A 26,416-nucleotide genomic window follows, 5' to 3' on the forward strand; every position below is an offset into this window, starting at 1 on the left:
GCTGGAGAACATGGGCTCAAAAAATGTTGACATGCGGGTGGTCCGTGCGTCACAAATCTTATCGACGACGGTGCGAGATGGGACTTCGCGACAACATCATTGTACGGAGGACTTCGCAGAGTATAAATTAATACATGCATTCCCATCTAATGCTAAGTGCCTATGTAAAGGGTATTGAAGGCTGGAAGTAAATATGTGGAACGCCCGGGCAAGTCCGTCGTCAAAAGGAAATGTAGCATCGACGGTCAGGGAGGAATGAATTAGTATGGAGGACACAAAAAGCAAGACTTCGCCATCGCGAAAAAAAACCAAGCATATATACAAAGAGCAAACGACCAAAATTCCCCAATAGTACCATTCGATTAAAGCTCGACATCGGCTACCTTGTACGGCCTGGCGTTCTCGCCAAAGAGCAGATGAGGCTTCCTTTCTGCAAGATCGAGGATGGTTTGGGCGAAAACACTATTCGCCCATGCGAACCAGCTGCGAGTATATTGCTGGATTCGATTTACATTGACGCTCTCATGGATCAGGCCCAAAAGGCTGGAGTCTCGGACCATATTGATGGATTCCATGATCTCCTCATCTGACTGTGCCGTGCGAGCGCGGACAAGGACAGACATGGGCCAGGCGTTTTTAACGCCAACTACCATATTATATCAGCCTATGCGTGGATTATGGAATGATGCCGGAAAGGAGACTTACTGTGTGGGCCGCCTATACCATGGAAGGCAGATCCTACCAAATAGTATGGGTTCCCGCACTTGGATAATATCATTCTTCTCGTATTCTGGTAGACCTTGTCGTCTTCCTTCACAAAGCCTAGCAAAGGAAGGGCAAGCAATGACGGGAGATTTGCGTCATCCATTAAAACATAAGAGCCGTAGCCATCGACCTCAAAGGCGAATACCTCGCCATATTTTTTGTGGGTAACCACTCCATGCTCCCACACTCCTTGCTCGATCCTCTTAGAGAGGCCACGGAGTCTGTCAACGAGTTCTGCGTTTCCGCCAGTTTCCTGAAGCACATTTGCGGTTCGCTTTAGTTCCACGGCCATCATGGCGTTTGCGGGAATGAAGAATCCCATGATGGTTGCATCATCGCTGGGGCGGAAAGCACTGCGGACCAGGCCGGTCTCGTTATTCAACGGATTTCCGATTCCGCCTAAATTCAACGTCTCCGTTCCAATATCAGTCGTTCGTTGAAAGGTATATTCATTGCGCACATAACTCCCATACTCATCGAACGTGGATTCAGACTGTGCCTGAATCACGTTCAACACCGTATCAAGTGCCTGGTACCATCTTCCCGTGAGGAAAGCACTCGATCCACTATGCTCGTAGAATTGGTTTCCTAGAGAAAGGAAATTGGCGAGGGAATCAAGCTCATATTTACATTCAAACACGACGGTCGGCTCGTAAACGGGGTGGACAGAATCTTCTTGGCCGTTATTTGTGGGCGGTAACCGACTCGCAGGCGGTGGTTGGAAAGCGTTGCAATACGGCGATTGAATCACAAACTCTGCCTGGGTGTTTATGGCCCCGAGGATGAGATTTTTGATATTGGGGTCCTTCTTCGACAGGACCTGGTATTGGGCCAGCTGGTTCGTCGAATCCCGAAGCCACTCAGCGTTTATGTCTCCCGTCACGATAAAGGACTGCGGGCCTTCCCATGCTGCAGGGTTGGCGCCCTTCTTTTTTTTCGACTTTTTCGACTTCTTCGCTTCCTCGCTGCCATTAATGTGCCATTTCACCGTTGTGTCCAGCGTGTTGGGGAATGCATTTTGGAAGATTCGGGCAAGGTCCTTGTCGACCATGCGAGAAGTTACGTCCTCGATCACTTTCTCGACATATGGTGACGAGAAGGTCCGACAGACTTCGGCGGGGCGCTGGAAGGGAAGCTTGAGTGGACCCTCACTGTATGGAGGACTGAAGAAAAGATAGAATATATCTTTAGCACCTGTACGGGTGAAATCCGCGAAAAGAACACAAGCCAGGGCACTTACTGTCTCTCTGCGGCGTATTCTGTGTAGTCCGGGCAAGCTTCCGCGAGGTCATCTGGTTCGTCTTCTAACGGTGGCTCCGTACCAGTGACAACGCGGCTACAGAGCGCGGCCGTAAGGAGAGCGACGAGTTTCAATGAAAGTTTCATGGCTGGGTGCGGGCTATCGCCTCGAGTTGACTGATACGACGGGCCGGGATGATTCGCTCGGTCATCCAGTAACTATGTAACTCAACTCGAGAGTAGGTCGAAGTGATGCTCATCGTTTTCAACCAGAGCGGTGTCATAGGGTCAGATAATTATGGCGACCTTCTATACCACCGGGGACTCAGGTCACCTGCGCGCTGTGGTGGAAGTGTGAAGCTTCTTCCGGCTGCTGTTATGCAGACACCGTCGATCATTCTCGGCAGTGGCTGCCCTGGTCAAAGTAGGCCCATGCGCCTACGTCTTAGACATGGCGAACCATGTTTCGGCCGTGGAGTGGTTGCGGAGTAACTACGGGGCATAAAAGTCAATCGGAAGGGTGCCATCCAGGCTGAAAAAACGATTCTACAGCATGCTGCCACTTCTGTATTTACTTGCGACTATGCCCAGCTACGTAATACTACAGTCAACATTTCAGTCGGGGGCTGAAACATTTTATCGTAAGTAGCGCGAAGGTCTAGAATCTCCCAGATGCGCGAAGTTAATGAGGATGACCTGGATATCATTGTCGCACAGCAGATGCGCCTTGCATTACATCCTATGCAGAGTTCGCATGTCATTTCTTGCCAAAGAACGACATGATACTTCCCTGACCAGTCTTTTGAGATCCCTTCGTCGACTTGGCAGTTGACACTGGAGGAAGCCTTTTCTTCGGCGGCTCAGTCTCGTCTTCAGAAAATGATTCCCATTCGAGCACTTCTTTTGTGACCAGATAACCATCTGCATCCTTGTACTTTTTCCTTTTTGGGACTTGACGTTTTCCTCTCCGCCGGCCATTGGTGGTTTTGACCGGTTCAGGTGCTGGTTCGGGGGGTTCTGATGTCTCCGTCTTCGGTTTCTCTGCCTCAGTTGTCTCTTCCGCTACAGAAGCGGATTCTTCCGGCGCGCTTTTTGGTGCATCTGGCATTTCATCATCATCGTCATCTGGGGGTGGTCAGCTCATGCTTTACGCGGTACCAACAATCCATTTCCTACCTTCCATCATTTTCCGGAGCTTCTCCTCTCGCTCCTTTCTTGATTCACGGTCTTTGTTGCTGGTTCGCTTTCCAGAATCGAGGAACAGATCTTCGCGCTCTTCTTCAGAATCATCGTCCATGACAACTATGACATGTAAGCAAAACAGTTGAATAAGACACTGTAGGATATTGTGCATACCGTCTTCGACGCCACTTGGATCACCCTATTCATGATTTAGTATGTAGAGACACGTATGAAATAGTGTAGATTTTGGCCACATACGGATTCCACTCCAGAAACACTGGGCGCTTCTTCTTTCTTGGCTTTGGGTTTCGCTTTAGCAAAAGCCTTGAATAAATCTGAACCCGGGGGTTTTGCCGAACTTGGTCTTTGCGAAGGCCTTGCTGAGGTCTGGGACGCTGAAGATTGCCGTGAAGTAGGCCGTGCCTGGATTTCTACCTTTGCTTCGGCTTTTGTGTCCTCTTTTTGCGTCTGGGGCTTATCTTCCTGTTTTATAGGAGCTACCTTTGGGGCCTTTGGCTTCGTAGGGCTTGGTATAGATGCGGGGGGCGGTATAGGACCAGTTCTTCGCTAGAATTGGTGTTAGCATATGCTATAGGTATAAATATTAGGATCGCCCATGCCTTAACGTTCTTATTCTGTATCATACCGTACCCCGGACCATACTGTAACGGGTCCTTTGTGGATACAAGGGAAGTTATGTCAGCTAAAACGTTTAGGTCTGTAGGCGACGTAGGCTGAACGCTGTAGATGAATATAGAGTATAGAGTCATGAATCTGCGTTTCGCATCTAATAGTATCGTTAGAATACTGATGATTCCCTTAAAATGTCCCGTTCATGTTATCCGAGAAAATGATTACCTTCTAGCTCATCTTCTCTCACCAATAAGACCGATGTTACGGGTATCTCTTCTTCGCTTGATGCATCGTCCGGAGCAACCTGGCTGCTCACAAATGGGCTGCTCTGCATAATCTCATCATCGCCATCCCTTAAAGTCCCTCTGCCTGGCCGGCCGTTTTGCTTTGCAAGTACTCCGGTTAGGAGATATGTTGCATTGACAGACTTTGGCTTTTTGGAGTTTTCATGTCTGTGAAACTCATAGAGCATTCTATTTTCAAAAGTTAGTCCTAAGATATATGTGTCTCCAGCATCTATTAAGATCGAACAAAAATACCTCTTGGCATGATTGCAGTGGACATTCAGTGCCCTGCTCAGAGCGCGATATGTCACCTTGGGGCACAGGTCAGCAGAAAGCTCAGGTCAAGTTAAAGGCAAACTGAATGTTACTCACATGCTCCTGGTCACTGATAACCTTCTCCGCTAAATACCTTTTGTAGTTGGACGCCATCAGTCTATAAACTCGACAATGATCGTTTATCCTAGCTGTGACGGGGTGAAGCGCTGCCAGTGAGCATTCACGGCAGCATCCAACGCGTGTGGAATCCCATTTAACGCGTTCTCAGTCAGCATTCTTGGCGTTCCTCAATATCAATGCCGATCTCCATCACCCACTACGCAATTCTTCACAAAGGCTCACCAGACAAGTGAAGCTCTCTCCCTCACGGTTAGCTTTGCTAGGTTAAATAGTAGTCTTAATTTCTTCTTTCCAATCGCGCCTTTCAGGAAAGTACATACGCCCCATGGAGCCGGTTTTCGATATCCCCGACTCAACAGATTGGCTCAGCACTCCCCTTTCCGGCCTCTCTCGCGTCGAATCCGCCCTCCGCTGCCAGGTCTGCAAAGACCTCTTCAAGAACCCCGTGACAACATCGTGTTGCCACACGTTCTGCTCAATATGCATACGACGATGTCTATCCGCTGACGGGAAGTGTCCCACTTGCAGAGCAGATGACCAGGCTGTGAAGCTGCGACAAAATTGGGCGGTGGACGAAGTGGTTGATTCGTTCAGACAAGTGCGAGGGGATCTTCTAGGATTTGCAAGGAATCTTTCGGCGGGACCCAACAGCGATAGTAGAGAGGCTAGGATCCCGAAAAAACGGAGAATAGAGGAGATGCAAGATGCGACTTCACAAGAGAACGGGAGGAGCCCTCCGAAAACTCGATCGCAAAGCGCGTGGCGAAATAATGGAGCATTATCTACATCTAGCACTCCAATGGTCATTGATAATAGCGAGGATGATGATTATCAGCCTGGTACTGTGCATGCTTCTGGTAGTTCGTTTGTCTTATCTAACAACTTATTAGATGATGGCCTCGTTGCATGCCCAATCTGCAACCGAAGGATGAAAGAGGAAGCAGTATTCCCACATCTTAACAGATGCCCTGGCCCTTCGTCACAAAAGGAGCCACAGCCCAATCGGTACGAACCGATTCCACACCATTATTTCACTCCTGGTTAACGATGATGTAGTATCTTTTCTCTTTCCAGTCCCCGCAAAACCCCGTCCTCCAACAAACCCCCAGAACGCCTCCCTACGATTAATTATTCTGTGATGAAAGACACTGACATGCGGAGAAAGTTGAGAGAACTCGGAATCCCCGAGTTCGGGCCAAGAATACTTCTCCAAAAACGGCACACCGAATGGCTGAATCTGTGGAATGCCAACTGTGATTCCAAGAGCCCCAGATCCAAACAAGAATTGCTCCGTGAATTGGATATTTGGGAGCAGACTCAGGGGATACGATCCAGAGATCAGACGAACTCCATCATGAAAAAGGACTTTGATGGAGCTGCCTGGTCAGCTGCACATGGAGACGATTTCAGGAAGCTTATTGAGAGCGCTCAAAAGAAACGTGAATCGCGGGTTGCTCCCGCCTCTGAATCGCTTCCAGCAAGTAAACAACTTTCGACGGAGACCGCAGATCCCCAAGATGCTCAGATTGGAGATAGCAATGCCCAGGGTAACGAGAGTCCTGATAAGATAGACCATCATACCCCTGCGGATAGCGGTCTCGACTCCCAACCTGGAATTGAGGGCGGAAGTCAGAGAATTGTCGTTGAAGACACTACCGCATGATCAAATGATCAAGGGAGCATTTCGACGATCTCCCTCTACGCCGTCAAGCCGTGCACTTACCAACGAACGGGCCATTGCACAGCATTGGGTGATCAGTCGGCATGCACCCTTGTTTCTTCACTGCTTTTCAAACCACTGTCGTTAATCGACATCTGGGAAAGCTTGTTAATGCTCTCCTCCAGTTCCGCGTTCGATATGGCAGTAGATTGTACCTTTGCCCTTTCTTCGGGTCCAAGGAGTTTTAACTTGTCCAACTCCGCCAGTTTCTCTCTGGTGGCTTTCGCTTCCTTCTCTTGACGGGCCTCTTCCTCTTGTGCCTCCATTGCTTCCAGCTCATCATCAAGTTCACCCTCATCGATCACTGGAGCAGCCTCGTTCATTATGTTGCCAACCTCGTCAACATTCGCCATCTCCTTCCGTAGCTCTTCGACCACATCTTCAACCTTCTCAACACCTCCAACCTGCTCATTCAGTCCTCGGAGGACACCTGTGCTGGCTTCCATAACTCTTATGATATCCACTTGGCCCACAGCTTGCTCGATTTTTGTATAAACTTCTTCTAACTGGTACAATGTGTCCGATCTCTGCTGCAGGTTCCGCTCCGCTAATTTTTTAGAACGGAGAGCAGATAGAGCTAAAATTCGATTTTTGTTTTTGAGAGCGTTCTGAGCGGCAAGCGTGAGTTCTCGAATTTTTGCATCTAGACTCGCTATTTGGACTGTTATATTAGAAATTAACATCTTGAGCGATGCTACGGTCTTGTCCTCGTGTGTTATGTGCAAGGTTTTATCGTTCGTCTCTCTAAATTTTATTGTCTCGAGTTGAAAATTAGCTAAAAGTCGCAGAGAATGCAACGTTGCATATGCATACCTCTCCATCATATAGGATAGATCCTCGATCTCGCGATAGGAAGATCAGGAGCACTTCAAGATCTGTTGGGGACAACTCGGCATTTGCACCTATGAGATAAGAGAACCGGGCTCGAAACAGTTCTTTGGAATAAATTCTGTCTACTCCCGATTGATGGTGAGCGGGCGCCTCTTTCGTAATTCGTTTCTCAGCTTCCTGGATCATTTGTAAGCTAAAGAGAAAAGGAAAAAAAAATAAGAAAATTTCACTCCTTGAGCATCCTTTCTGTACCTTGAGATTGTCAACTAATACCAAATCTTGTTCCTGTAAATTCTTCGAGCTCTCAACGTGGTCGTAGTCGGTGCCAACAATCAGGCCACGAGCCTGTTTCACACCCCATCCTAATATCTGGAATATAGACGGCGCGGCCGGTAACCGAATCCAACTTTTTTTGAACGGGCTGGTGGGACTATTCAAAAACTCTGGGAGTGCAATCATTTTACCTGTTCGGAGGGACTCATCCTATTCCTAGTCAAAACCCTATCCTGGGAGCATAGCAGTAATGGAAAGTGGCACATACAATCACAGCTTGCAAAGCTAGTGGTCGTCCCCATTCTCGTGTCTCCAACGCCGCACTTAGAGTGTTACTCGTGCTCAGCACAAGGGAGTTGCTCTGGTGAGATTTCGCACCACCGGTGACATTTAGCTTCCCTCCTTTGACGGGTGTTGGAATGAGCCCTGCCAGAGTGGCATCGGCTAGAGCCTTTTGCCATGCTGCTATGTTGATGGCATATCCGTCCGGGTCTTGCTGGAGAGGGAAATCAGAGTAGAGGGAACCCAGGCGCCTGATTTATTCCAGGATCAGCTATTGTTATTCTGCTCTTAATTTTATGACCAAGAAAATCCCAGGCATAATACCATACCTCTTGAAGGCTTCATTCGATAATATGAAGTTGAGCAGATCACTCATAGCTCTGGTCTTTTGTATGTGAAATTCAGACGTCCTGTTTACGTGAAAGATTCAGCTGGCAACGCATTCTCAGCGGTCGGAGAGAAGGAGACCAGCAGCAACAAGGCAAGGAATCCCACCCGTCAACCAATAAGCGATCCGGATCGACAGTTGAACGGCAGGCGGCTCTCTCGCTCAGCGGTGCCAGGTCATCGGCGATGCTTCCCTCGCGCGCGATGCATGTTTGTTGCTTTTGCACGTTGACCAGGCGTCCAGCAGTTTGCTCTGTTTGGTGTGTTTGGCCTGTTTGCATTTGGGTGACTTCGGTTTCGCAGGAAAAATGACAACTCAGCCAATCACTCTATCAAAAAGCAATGAAACGTCCATGTCGTGACGGTCTATGGGTCTACTCCGTACATCTCGACGACATGCACTGGGACCAGTCTGGCTGACTAGGTTGGTTAATGCGTTTTTCTTTGCTGGTTCTAGAATGGCGGAGGAGAGGCATCCACCGGAAGACCTACACAGCAGGCGACGAACTTTACGGCCAACAACCCTCCAGGTCCTCTTCACCAGGAAGCATCCTTTCCATCCGCCGCCTCTCAATTCCCCATATAAATACTCCACGTCGTCAAACACTACCGTCTCTTGTCCGTATCCCGCATGGATGTGTCCGAAAACAGTCAACCTGGGCTTTATTCTACACGATTCCATATGTAGGAATATACTTCCCAGACTATTCGCATCGAGATGATATTTCGGCCATGCATTGATAAGGTATCCAAATCCTCTAACAAGGAGCCTGTCCAAATATCCCGGCTAGAAGGAACTTGGAAAGCCCAATTCCCAAATTGTTTTACTTTCAAGGTGACCCGTAGACCCTGATCAGGCGACCTTAGAACCCATATCACTACCTTGTAATAGTGTGGCTGGCTATTTAACCGGCCTGGATGTCATCGAAAGTCCCTTTTTCAGAGAGATACCCGGCATGGAGTAGTAGATCTCCGTCTGGAAGTTCGGGCTGTGCACTATGAGTATCTCATATGCAGACCACTCTGATCGGATGCAAAGAAGTTTCGGGCTGGAGGCAAATATTCCCGGAGTTATGCGACCGGTAAAGACATGCTGCCAGGTTTGTGATAGAATGCTCCCATCGGCTTAGTGAACGTTGGAGCCACTTCCTAGGGAGCAAAGGAGGTGAGAGCTGCCATGGTAGTTCATTCGCACGCACCAGGTGTCAAGGAGTCGTCATGACCGCACTCATTCCTGGAGATGGGTATCAGACGTAAAAAGAAAAACCTGCAGTCATAAACGCCGTTATTTTAGAAATGGTCGGTGAGTGCTGCCTAGGAGTTTATGGGCCCGTTTAAAAATCATCACTGGTATTAAAAGCCCGGGTTTCTTTGCGAAGCAGCTCTATTTCGATATTCCGAGCCCTTCCGTTGTGTTTTCTAGATAGAAGACATAGAACAAATTGATGAGCTTGAAGCCCAGGAATGTTCAACCAAGCCAAATAATTTACCCTCAGTTTCCAGAGCATCTAATTTTGCATTGTTTTCTTTGTGCTCGAGATGTTCTCATCTGACTCTCTTCCAAGGCCGAGCAGAACACGCTCGGCCGGCTTCTTTCATATCCCATATGCAACACGCTTCACTTTTCCCAGTTTCTAGCTGCTTAGTGCAGTGTCGAGCCGGTGCAATAAATGCGATTGAAGGGTGGATTTTCGGGGCTCTCCAGTTCGAAAGCGATCACATGTGATTCCGTCCGCCCTCAAGACGACGGCGCAATGGAGAAGAAGCGGAGAGAAATACGGAGTAGAACCTAAATAAATAGAGACATTTAATCCACGGACCAAACACTCTTCCCTGCTCCCACAGATCCCCTTTCCTGACGATATCGTGGAATGGTCTTCCTGACCTCTGAAATCAAATTGACCTCCTTGATCGCGCCCTGACAAAGCCACGAGAAAGGCGCAATGGCTGTCAGTCTCCCACCAGCTCCCGCAGTCTATCTGCTCTTGGTCTCCCTGCCTTTGCTGGTTATTTCGGAGACCAATTCTTTCCTCACGGGCCATGCGCTGTTTAAAATGCTCTCCTCGGCGGCCTTTGTCGGCGCGCCGCTCCTCCACCTCTCAGCCGAATCATCGCCGTACAACACTTTCGTCACCTACGGCCTCCTCTTCTCCGTCCTCGGTGACTTCCTCCTAATACCTTCGCGAAATGAGTACTACAGCCTAAGCCCCGCTCCAGCCGCGAAAAAGAACAACGGGAGCAATCCCACTGAACCGGAAGAACCAAAAATTTCAATATCCTTTCAACTCGGCGTCGTCGCTTTTGCAGCAGCGCATATAGCCTACATCCTGGCCTTCCTCCAGAACTCACCGGAAGATATATCATGGCCATCGTTTGCCATCACATTCGTCACCACGATGGTGATCGCAAGATGGCTTGGTGTCATATACCCATCGCCGGCGAGCAGCAATGCGCTCAACCTCGTTATCCCTAAGGACATGCTGTTCCTGGTCCTGATATACGCGGCCATCATCAGCTCAATGCTGGCGGTTGCGGTCTCCACGGTCCCTTCACTGCAACACCAGCGGGTGCTGGGAGCGGCGATGTTTGTTGTCAGTGATATTTTCGTGGCGAAGGATGCGTTTGGCAAATGGTCACGGCCCAAGAATGAGAGAAATTGGTGGCTACAGTCTGCTACGGGGTGGGGTCTCTACTTCTGGGGTCAGATGGTTTTGGCTGGAACAGTGGAAAGGATTTGAACTTGGACTTTCATTGCAGCGTAAATCTATTTGACTCCTGAAGTCACATCATACAAACTTTCAGATAATTAAAGTATAGAGATGGGAAAAGAGTCCCTTGAATAAAAAACGTTGGCGCATAGTTTAGGATTGCCCATTCGGATGTGCCCAGCCTGAATCAATGTCTAGTAAAGTATAGTAACCAGCAGCGAAACATATTTTGGATATCTTCCGGCATTTCGAATCAGATCCCGGCTAACAACCAACGCCTTAAATCACCGACACTCATCTATGAAAAAGAAATTAGGGGAAATATCGACAACGAAAAGAAAAGGGGAAAAAAAAAAAGGGGGCATCAAAATCATGCCCTAAATTCATTCAAAATCATCATTGGGTTCAGCGGCTTCAGCTGGGCTCAGGGGCCGAAGAGGAGCTGTAGGGATGCCTTCGAGTGGATTCGTACCACCCATCAGCGATTTACGGTGGCCATGACCACGATAGTCTAGGTTCTCTCGTGTTTCTTCTGGTCCAACTTCGGTGGGGGTTTCTACACCCTCGCCATTCATCCCTCGGACTTCGAGACATCCAACCTTTATGGCCAGGCGAAGATCATCGACAACCTGTTGCATTTCAGGCAGAGGAAACGTCCCATCATCGACAGTATCGCTGTACTGGCGATCGGCTTCTTCCATAGCACTGGAGGCAAGGCGGGCCTGTCCTTGTTTGAGCCATCCTTCGGCTGCGAAAAGAGACCACATTCCTGCTTTCCGTCTCCGTGTGCCCCATCCCGTGCCGTGGGTTGCTATTTTCGAAGCATAGCAAGCCGAGACACGTTCAAATAGAAGGAGTCGCCCAATGCTTCCTAGCAGGCCCATGTCCAGGACTCGCGTCGACCATCGTGCTGCGCTCTCTGCAGCGATGCCACCGCGCGATTTGAGAAGCTCTGCCCCCAGTATGACCGTTCGAAGGGTATTCTGGGGATCTGAACATCTCGTAAGATACGAATAACAAGCCGTTTCCAAAAGCTGTTCGATGGACTCAAGCCTGGATTTGCTGGTTGAAGATAAGGGGTTGAGTAAGGTCGCCACCGCACACATCTCATGGGCACCAGCATGGTAAAGCCATGCCTTATCATTGCTAAAGTCCGTCCTCAGTAAATCGTACGTAGAGGCAGCCAATTTCCAGTCGCGTAGCATAAATGAATAATCCGCCATTTTTCGCAAAATAGCTTCTGGAGAATCCGGTTGGTAGAATCCTTGGTAAGAATCATAATTGCCGGATGAGCTGCCTCCAAATGGTGATCCCGATGACCTCGAACCTGATCCAAAGCCAGCCCACCGCTTAGATATCGACATGAATCGTCCACTTAGTCCTCGTCTTCGTGATGCAACTTGGTCATTCCACAGCGCAACGCGATTCTCCATATGAGGGATCACAGACTGTGCGACCAATTCACGAACGAACGATTTTATTGCAGTCACATCAGATTCGAACAGGTAGGAGGGTTCGGCTTCAACGTCAATCAAGGATTCTATTGGAGATTTAGCACTAGGATTCAATTAGGTATATCCATATCGAAATTACCTTGCTTCCCCATAGAAATGAGATCTTCCACGGGACTTAACCATTCTGGAGTGGGAAAAATGGTGCTATCATCGTCTGTTAGGACACATTGATTGCTCCTGAGTCGCAAAAGATGGCAGTGAAGCCCAAAATGTCGCTTCATTTGATCAAACAGTGCAGTTGACTGGGCAATATCGTCATTATCTTCATCGTGGACAAGGACGTAATATCGCAAATATTCCGGGTGCACCCATGGAGGAGGCTTCTTGTCACCCTGGCTGGTCTGAGAATAGAGCTGGCGCAATGATTCAAGAGGTGCCGGAGTATGCGAACTGATCGCTATCACACAAGCGACGGCATGGGTAAAAGTTTCGTGGGGTGTTTGGGAGACGGAGGAGAGTAGTCGCCTGAGAAAAACTTTGTATAAGGGAGACGGTGGAGGGGAGCTTTTAGAGCTGGGATCACTGCCACGGACCCAACTATCCAAAGGCTGGTCTGCGGATTCCAGATGCTTCTCTAGAACTTCTTCCAGTTGCGCAGCAGCAGCCGGAACATCGCCGCCCTTCCGGCCGCCAGGATCCTGGCCACTCAACTCCGCAAATCGCACCCCAAAATCGTCCCAGGTTCGACTAGAACCGACGCCATCGCGAATGACTACTTTTCCCGTAATCCGCTCCCCGAAGGGCCGTATTAACTCGAAAAACCCGCCTTTGAATCCCTTTCGCTGGATCAGAGCATCTGTGTCTGGAGACGCACAAACTCCAATTGTCGGTGAAAATGCACGTATTATTATCGACCGCACATCGTCAGATCCACCGATCTGGGACCCTAGAGGCGTAGCAGTGCTTGAGCGCGAGAGACGTAACGTAGAGCGGGAGAGTCTGCGGTCTGGTGAGGATGATCTAGATGTGACTTCCGACGATGCGACGGATTGGAGATCCGAGAGGGAGCGGTGGTCCAGGGAAGGTTCAGACAAGGAGTGTATTAGAGACTGCGAGTCCTGGAGACTGTCCGAATACCGGGATTTCGAGGGGAGGATGGAAGTGGCCGGGGAGAACGAGGGTGGTGGCTTGAGGGGTGGAACATCGTCTGGTGATGTCATGGACAGCTAAGGGTTTCAAACAAATTGGGAAAAGCCTTTACTTCGCATGGGCGTCAGGAGAGGGAGCAGAGGGCAATAAATAGGGAATAGGTGTTGAACCAGAAGCTGTTTGTTGGACTGTGATAAAGCGTCAGGTCAGGTTGTTGTCGGTTGGTTGGTCGGATGTGTTGAGTCAAAAACCCAACGACGATCAATGAGGGATTCGCATGACACTTCATCCTACTGTTCTTTTTCATTCACAGAATAATAATTGTGAAGATCTCTTTCCGGTCACTGTGACTCAAAATGTAACACACTGCTTTTCACATCTTGTCCGTAAATGCCTGTCCGTCTACCCCTCCCCGTCCTCATCCCGTCCCGCTTCCAAATCGCATCGATTCGGCGCAGCCGCAACAACTTTGCCTCTTTTCTAGCTACTCCGTGTATCCGCCGCGATCGCCTGAGTATACGACAATATTTCACCTTTCATTCTATGCCCACAAACGCACATAGAGCTCAATCTTGTGAACGACCAGCCAAACGGAGACGAACGTCCTACAGCTCTGCTACCACCCCTATGGCAATAGAACCCGACGTCATGGCCCCCGTTCTGCCGATAATTGAACTTACTCAAATCGAGAAGACTCTGAGACATCTTCTACTCGATGTTGTCGAGTATATCAAGCAGAAAGGTGCCAAGAATGGCGACAAATCCATTCCCCAGGACGTGGTCCTCAGATTTACGGGTGGATGGGTTAGGGATAAACTGCTGGGAGTGGATAGTAACGATATTGATGTTGGCATTAGCACGATGACAGGCTACAAGTTTGGAGTGGAACTAAAAGAGTACCTCGATAATCCCGAGCACCTGGAGAAGTATAAGAGCTTCCACTCGGATGATGCGCTCAAGAGCGTCATAGGCGGTCTTCACAAGATTGAAGCAAACCCGGAAAAATCGAAACATTTGGAAACTGTGGCTACCAAAATATTTGGGCTGGAAGTTGACCTGGTGAATTTGCGTAAAGAAACCTATTCGGATCACAGCCGGCACCCGGAAATGGAATTTGGGACTGCAGAAGAAGACGCTCTTCGCCGCGACGCTACAGTGAATGCTTTATTTTATAATCTTCATACATCGTCGGTTGAAGATTTCACCGGCAGAGGTATAGCGGATTTAAGGGCGCATCTGATCCGTACACCTCTTGAGCCATATCAAACGTTTAAAGATGATCCACTGCGTGTGCTACGATTAATCCGCTTTTCCAGTAGGCTCGGATATAAAATCGACCCGAACACAGAGGAATCCATGCAACACGATGATATCAAAGATGCTCTTAAGTTAAAAATTAGTCAGGAAAGAATTGGCGCTGAAGTTGAAAAGATGCTCAAAGGTAGGCTATTCGGGCTATTTCGCACTCCTACCTAGGCTAATTCATTCTAGGACCTGATCCCCTCATGGCATTGCATATTATAGAGCGACTTGGACTATATGACACCATATTTGCAAATCATCAAGATGATGTTGTTGTGGACGTGTCGTCTTGGAGCCGAGCATACGAGTCGCTCATGGCTATCCTAGATGATAATTATAATGAAGTTACCATTTCACAAGAAAGTCGAGCTACTTTACGCAGCATTCTTATCCGGCATGAGGAGGATACATATCATTCCTGGATGCTGGCAGCATTATCCCCTTGGGCAGTAGTTCCTCAGAAAGAACCTCCACCTAACAAAAAGGAGCTGCCACCGAGACCGTCAATGGTGGCTCGAGACAGCCTTAGGGCTGACAATAAAACGGTTGATATATTAAAGTCTGGCGCCAAACATTACGGCATGGTTTCCGATCTTAAATCAGCGTTTTTAAATCGGGAACTTGGCAAGACCTTGCCTGATATACGCTGGAGAATAGGGAGATCAATTCGAATAATGGGTGCGGACTGGCGGCTATGTTTCATCCAAGCTGTCCTACTGGAAATCATGCAAGGAGAAGAAGCCGGCAAAGGTGAGATTTCGTCTTGTGTTTTTTCTTTATTCAGCACTAACTGGGCCCTTAAAGTGTTCTCTGAGTATGTCGAATTCCTCTTATATATTAAGGAGCAAAATATGCTTGATGTGGATGCTCTTCGCCCACTTGCCAATGGCCACCAACTTGCATCTGCCCTTGGTGCGATGCCCGGTCCGTGGATGTCTAAAGCACTAGAAATGGTGATTGGATGGCAGCTCCGAAATCCAGAAAGAGACGATGGAGACGGTGCGATAGCTGAGGTGAAGCGACGGGCTGATGAGTTGGATTTGAGCCCACCAGTTAAGAAAAAGAAGTAATAGTTAAAAGAGTGAAAGGTGGAAAAGCTGTTGATTATTTACGTTCTATGAGCATCTTGTAGACCGATTAAAATTTTCCACTATGATAGAATTATACTATATCAAACAATAAAATCATAAAATCTCGCGTAAAGAGTGGCTTTCCATTCTGTTAATTGATGTGAGGTCTGACTAGGTTGGACGCCGCTGAGAAAGCTGCCTGGGTTCTAACCATGAACATCAAATCATACTTTTTTACTACAATGTACTCCTGGTGAATTGAACCCTTCAATAACACCTTGAAGCCGTATAACATGGATCACTATCGAATCGCGGCCCGCAAAACCCTTGAAAATACTGATGACAGCGATTCTTTCCTTGTTAATGTAGAGAGAGTTGAAGAGATCAGCCTCAAGACGGTATGGGACGATATTCACGGCCATCAAGGGCCCAAAACAGACCTGAAGGTAAGTCTTTCTACAAATCCGATATAAAATCCTCTGGCTCTAATGTGCTCATATAGATTTGCGAAGATTTATTGGTGGCGCAGACAGTTTCGCTGCATATCCAACAGGAAGATGGTTTGTCTGATGACGACAGAGAAGCAGCAAATGCTCTCATAGTGTGGGTTACCGCCGTCATTCTACCCTTTCAGGTATTTGAAGGAGTATGGGAAGAATTCCAATTATCAAGTGGTATATGATATTGCGCATGCTTGAATACTGTGATGCTGGCTGCTGATCTGAAGCTAGATGAAGCGAGGCAACAGCTCTCCCAAAAGTTCAAAATCGCCCGCACAAAGGCAACTCTGGGATTGATTGCCCTTGAAAGGCTTTGCAAATTGATCCCTTTGGAAGACACCGAGGACCCGGTTAATGTCATTGCCACTCTAGCGGCTTTTACGAACCCGCATGATCCTTGGACGACAATCGCCGCGGCTTCAATCTCGTGGTCGTTATTGGGCGAGTACGGGTCAGCTCACCCAGAGGACAGGTCGCTGGTGGCTCTCTCTGGGGATATTCTTGAACGATTTGTGAAACCTTCATTCTCAAAGACCAAAACTCCTGCGATTACTTCCGCTGGTCGAAAAGATTTGCATCCGGTCAAGCAGCCATATTTTGACCCAAGTACCTTTGATAAAGCGGCAAAACCATGGAAGTACAAGGACGTTTCTGCCATAACGGTGCTTAACTGGGTTGTCCAGCAATATAAAGTATATCACCTGAGCAATATGTGTTTCTTCCTATCTGCTAATTCATTGACAGCCGTCTGACTGTTCGACGATTGAAGCCCAATTCCCCTTACTTATACCGGCCATTTTATCTCTCATAGACGATGAGAGTTTGCCATACAAAGCACAAGGCTGCAAGATACTTTATCGACTCTTATCTCCACTTGCGGAAGCAAAATCTGACATTTTAAAACGCACCAACCTCGACTCCGTCTTTGGCGACGCCATTACACCTTGTCTTCTGTACCTCCCTACTTTAACCCCAGAAGACCAATCCCTTTACCTTCTCCAAGCCGCTTATCCAGCAATATTCTCCATCATCCGAACCCGATTCCCTTCTTCTCCTCCCTCAAAACAGCTCTATCATCCCGCCCCTTCTCAGCGTAAACGTGAAGAGCAAGAATCCCAATCTCGCACCAATGCTCTCACGCGCGTTTTGCGACAGAGTATCATCTCCTCATACCACCATATCAGCTCCCCTCACCCATCAGAAGATACATATATCTCCTCCTTTCCTCATCCGCAAATTTCCACCCTCTTACTTAACCAGTTAACGATCGCGATGAGCGAACTAGGCGTCGATACTGTCAAGCATCTGCAGGAAATCATCCCGATACTTACGTCAACGTTAACGAATCCATTCGGAACAGCTTATCTACCTTTGTTGGTTGCTGCTACAGAATGTATGCAGCAGCTTATTCTCTCTGCTTGGCCAAGGGTATGGAGATGGAGGGCAGAGCTTCTTGCTGGTGTATGTGGCTGTTGGCTGCATGTCGAAGAAGATTGGGAGGATATAAAGAAGAGTGATGATGAACAGGAAGATAAAAAGTCCCAAGGCCCGCTGGAGTTGAAGGAAACTTTAAAAAAATGCGTTCAGGTCTTGAAAGCTGTATTGGAAGAGGCTGGGGATGATGACGATGAGACGAGTATGGATACCGACGCTGAATTTAAAGAGCTAGCAGACGGTGATATCAGATTGCGGGAGCTCTTCGAATGATGTTAATATCAACAAATATTCTCCATCTGGATATTCTCTGAAGGGAAATGATACTATGTATCCTAACAGGTTTGTCCGTCTTGGAAAAAGCAAGATAGCTCTGCCAAATCAATGAGCATTCACAATCATAAAATGGACTGGGTATCATGAAAATCAAACCATCCCCTCCCGAAATACTGCGCCTAGAACAAAAATGCCATAAGTTGGTGTGTTAAACTAGAGATCAATCCCCTGCTTGAATAAACTTTTTCCCCTTAGCCACTGCCTATACCTCTTGTATCTCTTCTTGCCGTAATCCTCCCTTATAACCGTCAGACCTTCCTCTCCCACATTTAAGAACTCTATATAATCTGCCAGATTATCCTCGGCGGACGCATCAAGAGCCGGATCTTGCAGTGAAACTTTATTCGCGTATTCGACTAAATCAAAGTCTTTATTATTCGTAGCCTCTTTGATTGGTGATTCGGACGTCACAACCAAGGGAACTTTGAGGGGATGGTTTATGTATCGTTCGTATTCTTCTGCTTCGGATGCGGAAATGGTTGGATTTAGTGATTCCGTAACAAGCTGCCCGAGACTGTATTGGTTCGATTGTGACTTGGGTGTAAGCAGGTCTGAGTTGCTAGTTATCAGGGGCGGCGGGAGGTGTTGCGGTTTGAGAATACTGCTTTGACTGGACGATCTGTTTTCTGAAGCTGCGGATTGCTGGAGCCAAAGACGAAGGGGTTCCGATGGAGGCAGGCGTTCCTTAGTTGAGTTGATAGAACGAGAGTCTCCGTTTAGAGTCTCGAAGGGTTCCTGAATGACGAGAACCTTTTTTCGCGGGGTCTTCTTTTCACGGGGTTCTGTTTCATGGTCTGCTCGGACGACGAAGGGGCTTAGATCATATTGGCCTTGCTGGGTAGATCGGAATGGAAGGTTGTGAAGGGTAGACTTCATTTTGAATGCAAACACCTTTGAGAATGAGGACACTGCTAAGGGTCTATAGTATTCCAGCCAGTAATCATCGAAGGCCCGGACAGGAGCCTTAGATATTCCTTTGGGCCATACAGCTAGGGGCATTTGCCGTTCCTTCAAGAAGGCTGGTGTGTACCAATTGACGTAGTTGTGTCTGTTAGCCTCCGCCCATGACCGCGGATCCGAGTGATGGAGGTAATAATCAGTCTCTAGATCCCAGAGCATCGGCTGATCCTGAGAAAATACGTAATTCCCTAGAAATAGGTTATAGGCCTCCTGCCTTTGAGCATCAAGGAACGAGTTGTTATAGAAGCGCTTAAAGCTTTCAACCATGTCTCTTGAGTGGCCGGCCCACTGATTGAGTTTTCGGTACGTCGCCATCGTGTTGACGAGATGGGAACCCCCGTATTGCACGGCGATGGTATCGCCATGAGCATGCCACATGTTCGTGAACATATTGATGGCATCTGTGTCGTAATCAACGGTGGTCCGGTCAATGATCCCTAAAGCATACAACTGATGTCCCAGCGCCCGTTTGGCAATAACAAACTGGGCTGCATTAGTTCGATCGAGACAGTCAATGCAATTGGTCCGGGCAACGCCATTCTGCATTTTCAAACCAGCCTCAGCATTCTCGCCGTTCTGGAAAAATCCGGTTCGCGGGATGATATCCTGGGCAATATCTTCCAGCGTTCCAATAACGTCTTGGTCACGGCTTTTAGAGGCACGGCTCATATCCCATGCTTTGTAGATAATCTTTTTGTCTTCGGGAAGGAACTGATTGAGATAGTTAATTGCATTGGTGTATTCTACCAGCAGTTTCGATTCTCTAGGCATCCGTTCCCGCGATTTTATGAGATTTAAGACGTAAACAGGGGCACCATACCGCTCGAATAGATTGTTAAAATGGAGGGCAGCAGCAGAATAAAACGGATCGACAAGGTTGATCTCAATGTCTGGCTTTGGACTAACCCCGGTGTTGTCCTGGGTCCAGTAAAGAGGGATACTTCCACGATGTTGGACATAAGACGTATAATGTGGGTTGCAATAAAGCTTTGGCCCAGGAGCATGAAATGAAGTAGTTAGCATTTCGGCGACTATTTGTTCTGTTTCCACGTCGTTGGCTACGTAGCCAAGATCGTTGGCGCCGCGCTTGAGAAATCGCGCTCCAGCGAAGAATCTGGATCGCCGGGCGATGAGTGTGATAAATACTAGTCTGCCGTAGACAGACATCGATGTTTGTTCCACGTAGCCATGGATAATGGGCAGACACCAGTCGTACGCATTTTTCAATGAGTCAACAACCGGCATCAAGAGGTAGTGGTTCCACACAAACATGGAGTTGAGATTATGGCTGTTGGCGCCCGGCTGACCCTTCTCGAGAGCTTCTCTTTCGGATGCGATATTCCGCTGCAACGTTTGCGTAATGTTGTAAGAGTAGCTGAAATAGAAGGAACGCGTCAGGTCAACATTATTCATGATGTTGATGAACCTTGTCTCCTCTGCATGCTTTTCGGATTTTGTTTTGCTGGAGCTGGAAGAGCTGAGCGGAACCAACTCAGTATCATCAATCTGGTAAATATAATGTCCGCCAATCATGGCAACTTGACTGCGTTTCGTCACAAGCAGCATGTAATACGTTCCCGTGAATTTTATAAACCCAAGAAGCCCCCACGCGCTGCAACGTAGCTTCAAACCCCCAGAGCTCTTATTTCCATCATCCACAGCGTCCAGCAGCTGGTTCATCTCTCTTTTGGTATACACAGTATCGTCCTCTGAAATAGTGAGGTCGTCTGATTCAGACGTGCGATCAATTTTCAAGATCCGGAATCGTTTATCGATGAGATCCATTCCAACCATATAGTATCGCGTCGATGTCTCGTATAGGGAAAATTTGTGCATCCTCGAAATCCCATCGTCGCATGGCCGCTCGTCGCCACCCTCTCGGCTTCGCAGCGTCGCGGCATTGGGCGAAGACGACCGCTCAAACGACTTTGCAACATTCGGTTCTTCATCCCCGCCATCTCCATCTCCGTCGAATATGGGCATGTCTGTCGAATTTCGTCGCTGGAACTGGAGCTGCGGGAACGCGGGCGGGGTATCGCCGCCTTCATTGGCTTCCCGTTGGGGCTGTGGTACGTCTTGCTGCGAGCCGTTCGGGCCGTCGTGGCCTGTCTTCTCGCTTTTCCCACTCAGAATGGCATTATCGCATGAACTCCTTTTGATCTCGGTATCTTCGGCGTGCTGCGGCTGTCCACCTGACTGCTCGTCTAGCGCGACGGTCTCGGATGAGGCATTGGCGGAAAGAGCCACGTCGTCAAAGCTCTCCATGTGATGCAGCTGGCATGTGTTATCTGGTGATTGCAAAGTATTGATCTGTAGGTATCCGGCCGTCTCGTCTTTAAGCCCGGTCTCTGCAGCCAGTTTCTCAAAGCATTTCACCTGGTACCTTTGGCGTCGAGGCGTGACATCATGCCATGCCGTGTAACATCGCTTAGTCAGCATCAGCAAAGCTTCGCCTTGCGCGGTACGGATCACAGCAGTACAAAGTACGGGGTACGGAGTGTACAATATGCACAATTGGCTACGACAACTCAATGTTTTTTGATTTTTTTGCAAAACTTCATATTTTTGTTGAGCCCTACAAGTAACCTTACCAAACCAATACCCTCAGCCTTTAATTCTTCTCTAAGATTCAAGCAATCCCACTAAGCTGTGACTGCAGCAGCCATGCATTGTGTTGTCAGTCTGCACCTGGAGTGATAGCCTTTTTCAGTCAAAGAGGTATCCTCAAGCCGAACAGGGACTAATGCTGGGGATTTCTGCGTGTGGGTGGATGAGTGGATCCGAGAATGTGCATTTTGAGGTCCTACATGCAAAAATCAGTCCATTTGATCGCATGAATAGATGTGACGTGGGGGCACGAGTTGCTTTAGTCTTGGAGATGTCAACATTTCATCCATCCATTGCGGATATTCCGCCGGCGATTCGATACCAGTGTATATAGAATGAAAAGAACAGGTTGTGATGTCAAATCGGATAGGGTAATGTCTTTTCTTCGGAGCAATTCCATCTTCCCAGAGACGGAAGGCCCCGCATATAATTAATAAGTTCGGGGAATGTTCTCCATAAGTGTTCCAGAATCCAGCAGAATACGAGCAGCCATCTCCTACAATGGCCTTTTCAAAGGATGGGCCTCCGTATTAAAAACATATTTATCCAAACTAACGAGGTCCGGCTCGCTGAAAAGAAGATAGAAGTATTTCAGTGTTTCCGCGGTCCAAAATGACTCCATTTCGTTCAAAACCTCCGGCTTCGATACTGTGACGTCGCTGAGGGATCCATGGGCAGTTCTTGTTCGTGTATGCTTTTCGATGGCAGTGAACATGTTCCAGCCTTTATCCTGAAGGCTGGTATCACCAGTGATGCGATACAAGAGAAAGATAGATTCTATGGCTTCAGGCCTATATTCACAGGCCAGTCAGACGTTGATGCAGCAGATTTTCATGATACATGACATACCTTAGATGATACTGCGCATTATCGATCTTAAGGAATCCCGGAATCAGTCCTTGCTTTTGGGCTTTCTTCTCGAGTTCACCTATAGTCATTCTCTCATCGTCCTCGCTGCGAAACCAGAGACGAGGACTCCACTTGCAACCAGGGTCCTCGTTTTCATCGCAAGCGACCGCTGTGAAGATTTCAGGCATGACACCACTGGGCATACTTCGGTAGGCCCAGATACAGCCTTCGGTGAGCTTCTTTCCAATCTCTAGATCATTTGGAATATCAAAAACTTTTGAAGCTAAAGCCACCATACCCCCGGCAAAGCATGTAAGATGTTGGCCTTCTGGTTTTAGGTGGACTATCGATTTACCAACAGCATATGCAGCCCCTGAGATTAGGATATCTTCACCTGCGGCAGTTCTAGGGCGGAAAAACAGGCGCTTTCTTGCAACTTCCATGGCGACTTCGTACATTTCTTTATACTGTGACGACTGCCCGCCCAGCATTAGATACTCCTGCAGAGGTTAGTCAAATGGTGATAGCCAGCTGGTGCAGGAGGTTTACCTTTGGCAAATACTCATAGAGAGAATCAGACATGGCGCCAAAGGTGAATCGACGGTCGGCTATAAACCTAGGGGTGAGTGCATCAATACCAAGTGGCCACATTCCCGGAAGCCGAGTGGAATTTTGATTCTCTTGCAGCACATTGGTGATACGCTGGACCGCATCGTAATACTTTGGATCTTCAGTTAACTGCGATAATCGAGTGAATTCCACAGAGAGCGAGCCGAGTTCTGCTAATATATTCGCATGGCTGGCTTCCTGCGGTGTACCGTCCCTAGCGCCCTGCCAATCCCAGCGAAGTACGGGCATCCGATTCGGGGTATCAAATGCAAGGTACAGCAAATCCGCCACTTCAACCGCTTTCTGAAGGAGGGCTGGATATGCGCCCTCTGACAGATCGTAGGCGGCAAGAAGCCCACCAAGGTAACGAATTGTGGTCTCAAAAACGTTCAGGAGAGGTTCTTCGCAGTACGAAAAATCAATCCGTTGAACTGCAGTGACGGCGTCCTCGAATTCTGCCTTCAATCCCATGATCCAAAGAGTGTCCAAACTATCCACCAGCGTTGCGCCCCAGCCGCCAAACGTGTTCCTCACATTGCCCTTCACTGGACCAACCTCGTCATAACCCCAAGCTCTTTCTTTATATCCTTTCCACGAATGCAAGAAGGCGTTCTTTACGGCATCCCGCCGTTGCTCCCGGAGCGTCTTCGTCTTTTCATCCTCTCCGCCGAAATTGAACTGAATCGGCGGGATTTGCTTCGGACTCCCCGTGGGGAGAGAGATCATCGACGTCACGGGATACTCGGTGGCATAATCTTTCCACCAATTGCGAAGCGGGCGCTTCGTCCCCGAGGGTTCTCTATTTGTGCCGGAGGAATTGAGGTGAAGGAGGCTGAACAGGAAGCAAAACGAGAATATTAAGGCTAAAGTAAATCTTCGAACGAGGACCATAGCGAGCGATCAGGCAAGCAACAAGAAAACGAAAAAGAAAAAGCCAAACAAAGCAAAACACGAAAAACTGATTTGATTACTCCGTAATTGAACGTTTCCATCGTCCAAGTTCAGGAGCAAAAAGGAAGGCGCAAAAGCCCCTTCTTTCGCCATCTCCTGCATTCGGTAGCTTTTTTGACTTCGAATTCCATACGGAGCACGGAGTACGGAATAGCTGCATATCAATCAGGGGCAGCGAATCCGCTTCCTCTCTGGCGTCGTCATCATCACCGCCGGTCCGGACCAATTGCGGCTTCGGGGATCAGCTCCGGCACGTCTTGGCGCGTTGCTTGTTTGCTTTGTTTGGAGCGGTGCGGCTGGAACCCGTGGCTTGGCGCGTTTCGTGCGGCCGTGCAGCTCCACATCTGCCGTTTGCTGAGTGGCGGTGCGCGCTCGGAGGAATTCAACCGGCAGCTTGGGCGATATTACAGTAAACCGCCAAGGATGATTCTCGAAATAGAGGTAGAGATATATGTGACTAAAAGGAAGGCAAGTCACAAATCCTATGTAGAAGGAATCCCTCCCATGATGACGATGGCGTAACCACATCATGTACGGTGTTCTCCGTACTCCGAATTTAGCAACAGGTATACCACAGACCTCCTGTAGGTATTATTTCATCCAAAGCTGGTCAAGAAGCTTTGCTCAATTTCACGATAAAATCCTCAAATCCTTGCTCATAAGCTCCGCATCCTCCAAATGTCACACATCTCGAGTAATGTGTGTCCGTATGTACGGTGCATACAAGATGTTTCTCTCAGATATCCAGACTAGTCTCATTTCTCTGGTTGTCGGGATTGATATTTAGGATCAGATATGTGCTAAGACCCCACATAAGAAACCCAGGGAGTGATTTTAGATTGACGATGAGTGAAATTTTGAAATGGAGAGTCGCTGACTTGATATACAGTCTTGGTGGATAATCCCGCGGTCCCGACAGCTTTAGTATCACGTGACTTGATCATAATGCTTCCGAGGTTCGGCATCTAAACATTTTTCCCAGCAAACACGGCAAACCGAGAGAGCATTTGATGACAATGACAGGCTCTCGCCAGGTCGAAAACGCTAGGTGTTTTCACTGGAATGCCGGAGGCTAATCGATGTTACCCATAATGACATAATTTCAGTAATAGTTACCTCGACCGCTTTATTAAATAAGACAATCACTTACCATGGACGCGATTCGAGTGACAGAATTCGTCTCCTCTGTATCTTCCCTGCGACCCCAAGCTACCCCTTTTCCTCCCCAACCCCGGCCCGGAGAAGTCCTTGTCGCAATTCACTGCGCAGCACTGAATCATGTTGACCTCCTCTATGCTCAAGGAAAACATCAAAACAACACGTCGTTGATCCGCCCGCCGTTCACCCTGGGGCTCGAATTTTCTGGGACAGTTTTCGCTGTCGGTAGCACAGCCACTGCTGATGGGCCGCAGTTTAAACCAGGACACAAGGTCTTTGGTGCAGGGTTGGGTGCATATGCTGAATGGATTGTTGTTCCAGCACGAAGTCTCCACCATATCCCGCACAACTGGACTTTTGAGGACGCTGCCGGGCTTGCAGCAACAGCAAATGTCGCGTATGGTGCTGTTGCAATCCGAGGCGGAGTCAAAGAGGGTGATTGGGTTATGGTCCATGGAGCCGCCGGGGGAATAGGTGTATATGCCTGCCAAATCGCCAAGGCTTTAGGGGCCAAAGTCATCGCAGGTGTTAGGGACACTCGAAATTCTGAAAAGGTCGGCATTCTGAGGACAGTAGGTTGCGTCGACGGCATTGTCGCGACTGGCTCTGGGCCGGGCTGGGAGAAGGAAGCGAAGGATATAACATGTGGTCATGGAATAGACGTCGTAATTGACAACGTCGGTCTTGTTAAAGAGAGCATCCGCTGCTTGAGACCGGTGGGCGGAAAGATCGTTCTGGTTGGTTTTGCTGGTCGAGGAGGTGTCATGGAACAACTCACGGCCAACAGAATATTGCTGAAACAAGCTGTCATAATCGGTTATGTAAGTGGTAATATCATACCGTCTAGACAAACCCATCAATGCTGTTCCTGGGGATGCTGACCACCTTCTCTTCCCGATTCTTAGCGATACGGAGACACAGATCGAAAGAATCCCAAAGAATCAGAGCAAGTGTGGAGAGGCTTGATGGGAATGGTTGGTTCGGGTGCGCTCAAGCCGGTTGTCTATCCAAAGATGTACCATGGTCTCGATAAAGTCAAGGTTGCCATGGAAGATCTACAGGCAAGAAAGATATATGGCAAAGCAATCATCTATGTCAAAAAGCAGGATAAGCCCTCTTTATAGAATGAATTACAGCCGCCAAATGGGATAAACTGCACTCTCGGACACTTAAAACAGAGAGGGGTATATACATCTGATCCCTATAGGTGTGAGTTTCTGAGACACAACCCTAACATCATCCGTTTGGCAGAAAGTGAAGGGGTTCTTCAGATGGAACCATCTGGTCTGGAGTACTCTAGAGTAATGAGGGAATCTGAATATTCCTCTGCTGGTTAC

The 26,416-nt window shown here is 48.3% G+C and overlaps 11 protein-coding genes across 11 annotated transcripts; 5 read left to right on the forward strand and 6 right to left on the reverse strand.

The window, feature by feature from the left end:
- Positions 1 to 122: 122 nt before the first annotated feature.
- CIMG_09452 (uncharacterized protein) lies at positions 123 to 2,368 on the reverse strand. Its single transcript, XM_001239830.2, has 3 exons — positions 2,006 to 2,368; positions 706 to 1,928; positions 123 to 646 (listed from the first exon to the last, which is right to left on the reverse strand). The coding sequence occupies exons 1-3, from the start codon at positions 2,149 to 2,151 to the stop codon at positions 363 to 365; spliced, it is 1,653 nt and encodes a 550-aa protein (XP_001239831.1). The 5' UTR covers positions 2,152 to 2,368; the 3' UTR covers positions 123 to 362.
- A 393-nt stretch (positions 2,369 to 2,761) lies between these two features.
- Positions 2,762 to 4,584, reverse strand: CIMG_09453 (DNA polymerase delta subunit 3; the record flags this gene model as incomplete). Its single annotated transcript, XM_001239831.2, has 8 exons — positions 4,476 to 4,584; positions 4,359 to 4,414; positions 4,045 to 4,292; positions 3,807 to 3,973; positions 3,445 to 3,753; positions 3,361 to 3,385; positions 3,181 to 3,306; positions 2,762 to 3,129 (listed from the first exon to the last, which is right to left on the reverse strand). Exons 1-8 carry the CDS (start codon positions 4,530 to 4,532, stop codon positions 2,762 to 2,764), a joined length of 1,356 nt encoding a protein of 451 aa, XP_001239832.2. The 5' UTR covers positions 4,533 to 4,584.
- A 138-nt stretch (positions 4,585 to 4,722) lies between these two features.
- CIMG_09454 (DNA repair protein rad18) lies at positions 4,723 to 6,445 on the forward strand. Its single transcript, XM_001239832.2, has 3 exons — positions 4,723 to 5,338; positions 5,390 to 5,504; positions 5,556 to 6,445. Exons 1-3 carry the CDS (start codon positions 4,825 to 4,827, stop codon positions 6,160 to 6,162), a joined length of 1,236 nt encoding a protein of 411 aa, XP_001239833.2. The 5' UTR covers positions 4,723 to 4,824; the 3' UTR covers positions 6,163 to 6,445.
- CIMG_09455 (SNF7 family protein) lies at positions 6,147 to 8,273 on the reverse strand (the record flags this gene model as incomplete). The annotated part of the gene is made up of 6 exons (XM_001239833.2): positions 6,147 to 6,977; positions 7,033 to 7,227; positions 7,303 to 7,533; positions 7,592 to 7,856; positions 7,935 to 8,015; positions 8,101 to 8,273. The coding sequence occupies 6 exons, from the start codon at positions 8,271 to 8,273 to the stop codon at positions 6,255 to 6,257; spliced, it is 1,668 nt and encodes a 555-aa protein (XP_001239834.2). The 3' UTR covers positions 6,147 to 6,254.
- A 1,569-nt stretch (positions 8,274 to 9,842) lies between these two features.
- CIMG_09456 (YhhN domain-containing protein) lies at positions 9,843 to 10,887 on the forward strand. Its single transcript, XM_001239834.2, has one exon. It carries the CDS (start codon positions 9,936 to 9,938, stop codon positions 10,728 to 10,730), a length of 795 nt encoding a protein of 264 aa, XP_001239835.1. The 5' UTR covers positions 9,843 to 9,935; the 3' UTR covers positions 10,731 to 10,887.
- On the reverse strand, positions 10,721 to 13,645 carry CIMG_09457 (uncharacterized protein). The gene is made up of 2 exons (XM_001239835.2): positions 12,294 to 13,645; positions 10,721 to 12,240 (listed from the first exon to the last, which is right to left on the reverse strand). The coding sequence occupies exons 1-2, from the start codon at positions 13,372 to 13,374 to the stop codon at positions 11,084 to 11,086; spliced, it is 2,238 nt and encodes a 745-aa protein (XP_001239836.1). The 5' UTR covers positions 13,375 to 13,645; the 3' UTR covers positions 10,721 to 11,083.
- Positions 13,440 to 15,785, forward strand: CIMG_09458 (poly(A) polymerase). The gene is made up of 3 exons (XM_001239836.2): positions 13,440 to 14,744; positions 14,795 to 15,355; positions 15,410 to 15,785. The coding sequence occupies exons 1-3, from the start codon at positions 13,694 to 13,696 to the stop codon at positions 15,673 to 15,675; spliced, it is 1,878 nt and encodes a 625-aa protein (XP_001239837.1). The 5' UTR covers positions 13,440 to 13,693; the 3' UTR covers positions 15,676 to 15,785.
- A 134-nt stretch (positions 15,786 to 15,919) lies between these two features.
- CIMG_09459 (uncharacterized protein) lies at positions 15,920 to 18,040 on the forward strand. The gene is made up of 4 exons (XM_001239837.2): positions 15,920 to 16,121; positions 16,178 to 16,349; positions 16,407 to 16,867; positions 16,920 to 18,040. Exons 1-4 carry the CDS (start codon positions 15,969 to 15,971, stop codon positions 17,880 to 17,882), a joined length of 1,749 nt encoding a protein of 582 aa, XP_001239838.2. The 5' UTR covers positions 15,920 to 15,968; the 3' UTR covers positions 17,883 to 18,040.
- CIMG_12350 (SacI domain-containing protein) lies at positions 17,840 to 21,344 on the reverse strand (the record flags this gene model as incomplete). The annotated part of the gene is made up of 1 exon (XM_012358350.1): positions 17,840 to 21,344. The coding sequence occupies one exon, from the start codon at positions 21,342 to 21,344 to the stop codon at positions 18,099 to 18,101; it is 3,246 nt and encodes a 1,081-aa protein (XP_012213773.1). The 3' UTR covers positions 17,840 to 18,098.
- Positions 21,345 to 22,008: 664 nt separating this feature from the next.
- CIMG_12351 (class I alpha-mannosidase) lies at positions 22,009 to 23,861 on the reverse strand (the record flags this gene model as incomplete). Its single annotated transcript, XM_012358351.1, has 3 exons — positions 22,009 to 22,303; positions 22,362 to 22,861; positions 22,911 to 23,861. The coding sequence occupies 3 exons, from the start codon at positions 23,859 to 23,861 to the stop codon at positions 22,009 to 22,011; spliced, it is 1,746 nt and encodes a 581-aa protein (XP_012213774.1).
- Positions 23,862 to 25,072: 1,211 nt separating this feature from the next.
- CIMG_09462 (NADPH2:quinone reductase) lies at positions 25,073 to 26,203 on the forward strand (the record flags this gene model as incomplete). The annotated part of the gene is made up of 2 exons (XM_001239840.1): positions 25,073 to 25,900; positions 25,985 to 26,203. 2 exons carry the CDS (start codon positions 25,073 to 25,075, stop codon positions 26,201 to 26,203), a joined length of 1,047 nt encoding a protein of 348 aa, XP_001239841.1.
- Positions 26,204 to 26,416: the final 213 nt, after the last annotated feature.

The sequence above is a fragment of the Coccidioides immitis genome (assembly GCF_000149335.2).
Source record: "Coccidioides immitis RS genomic scaffold supercont3.5, whole genome shotgun sequence".
NCBI classification, from domain to species: Eukaryota; Fungi; Ascomycota; class Eurotiomycetes; order Onygenales; family Onygenaceae; genus Coccidioides; species Coccidioides immitis.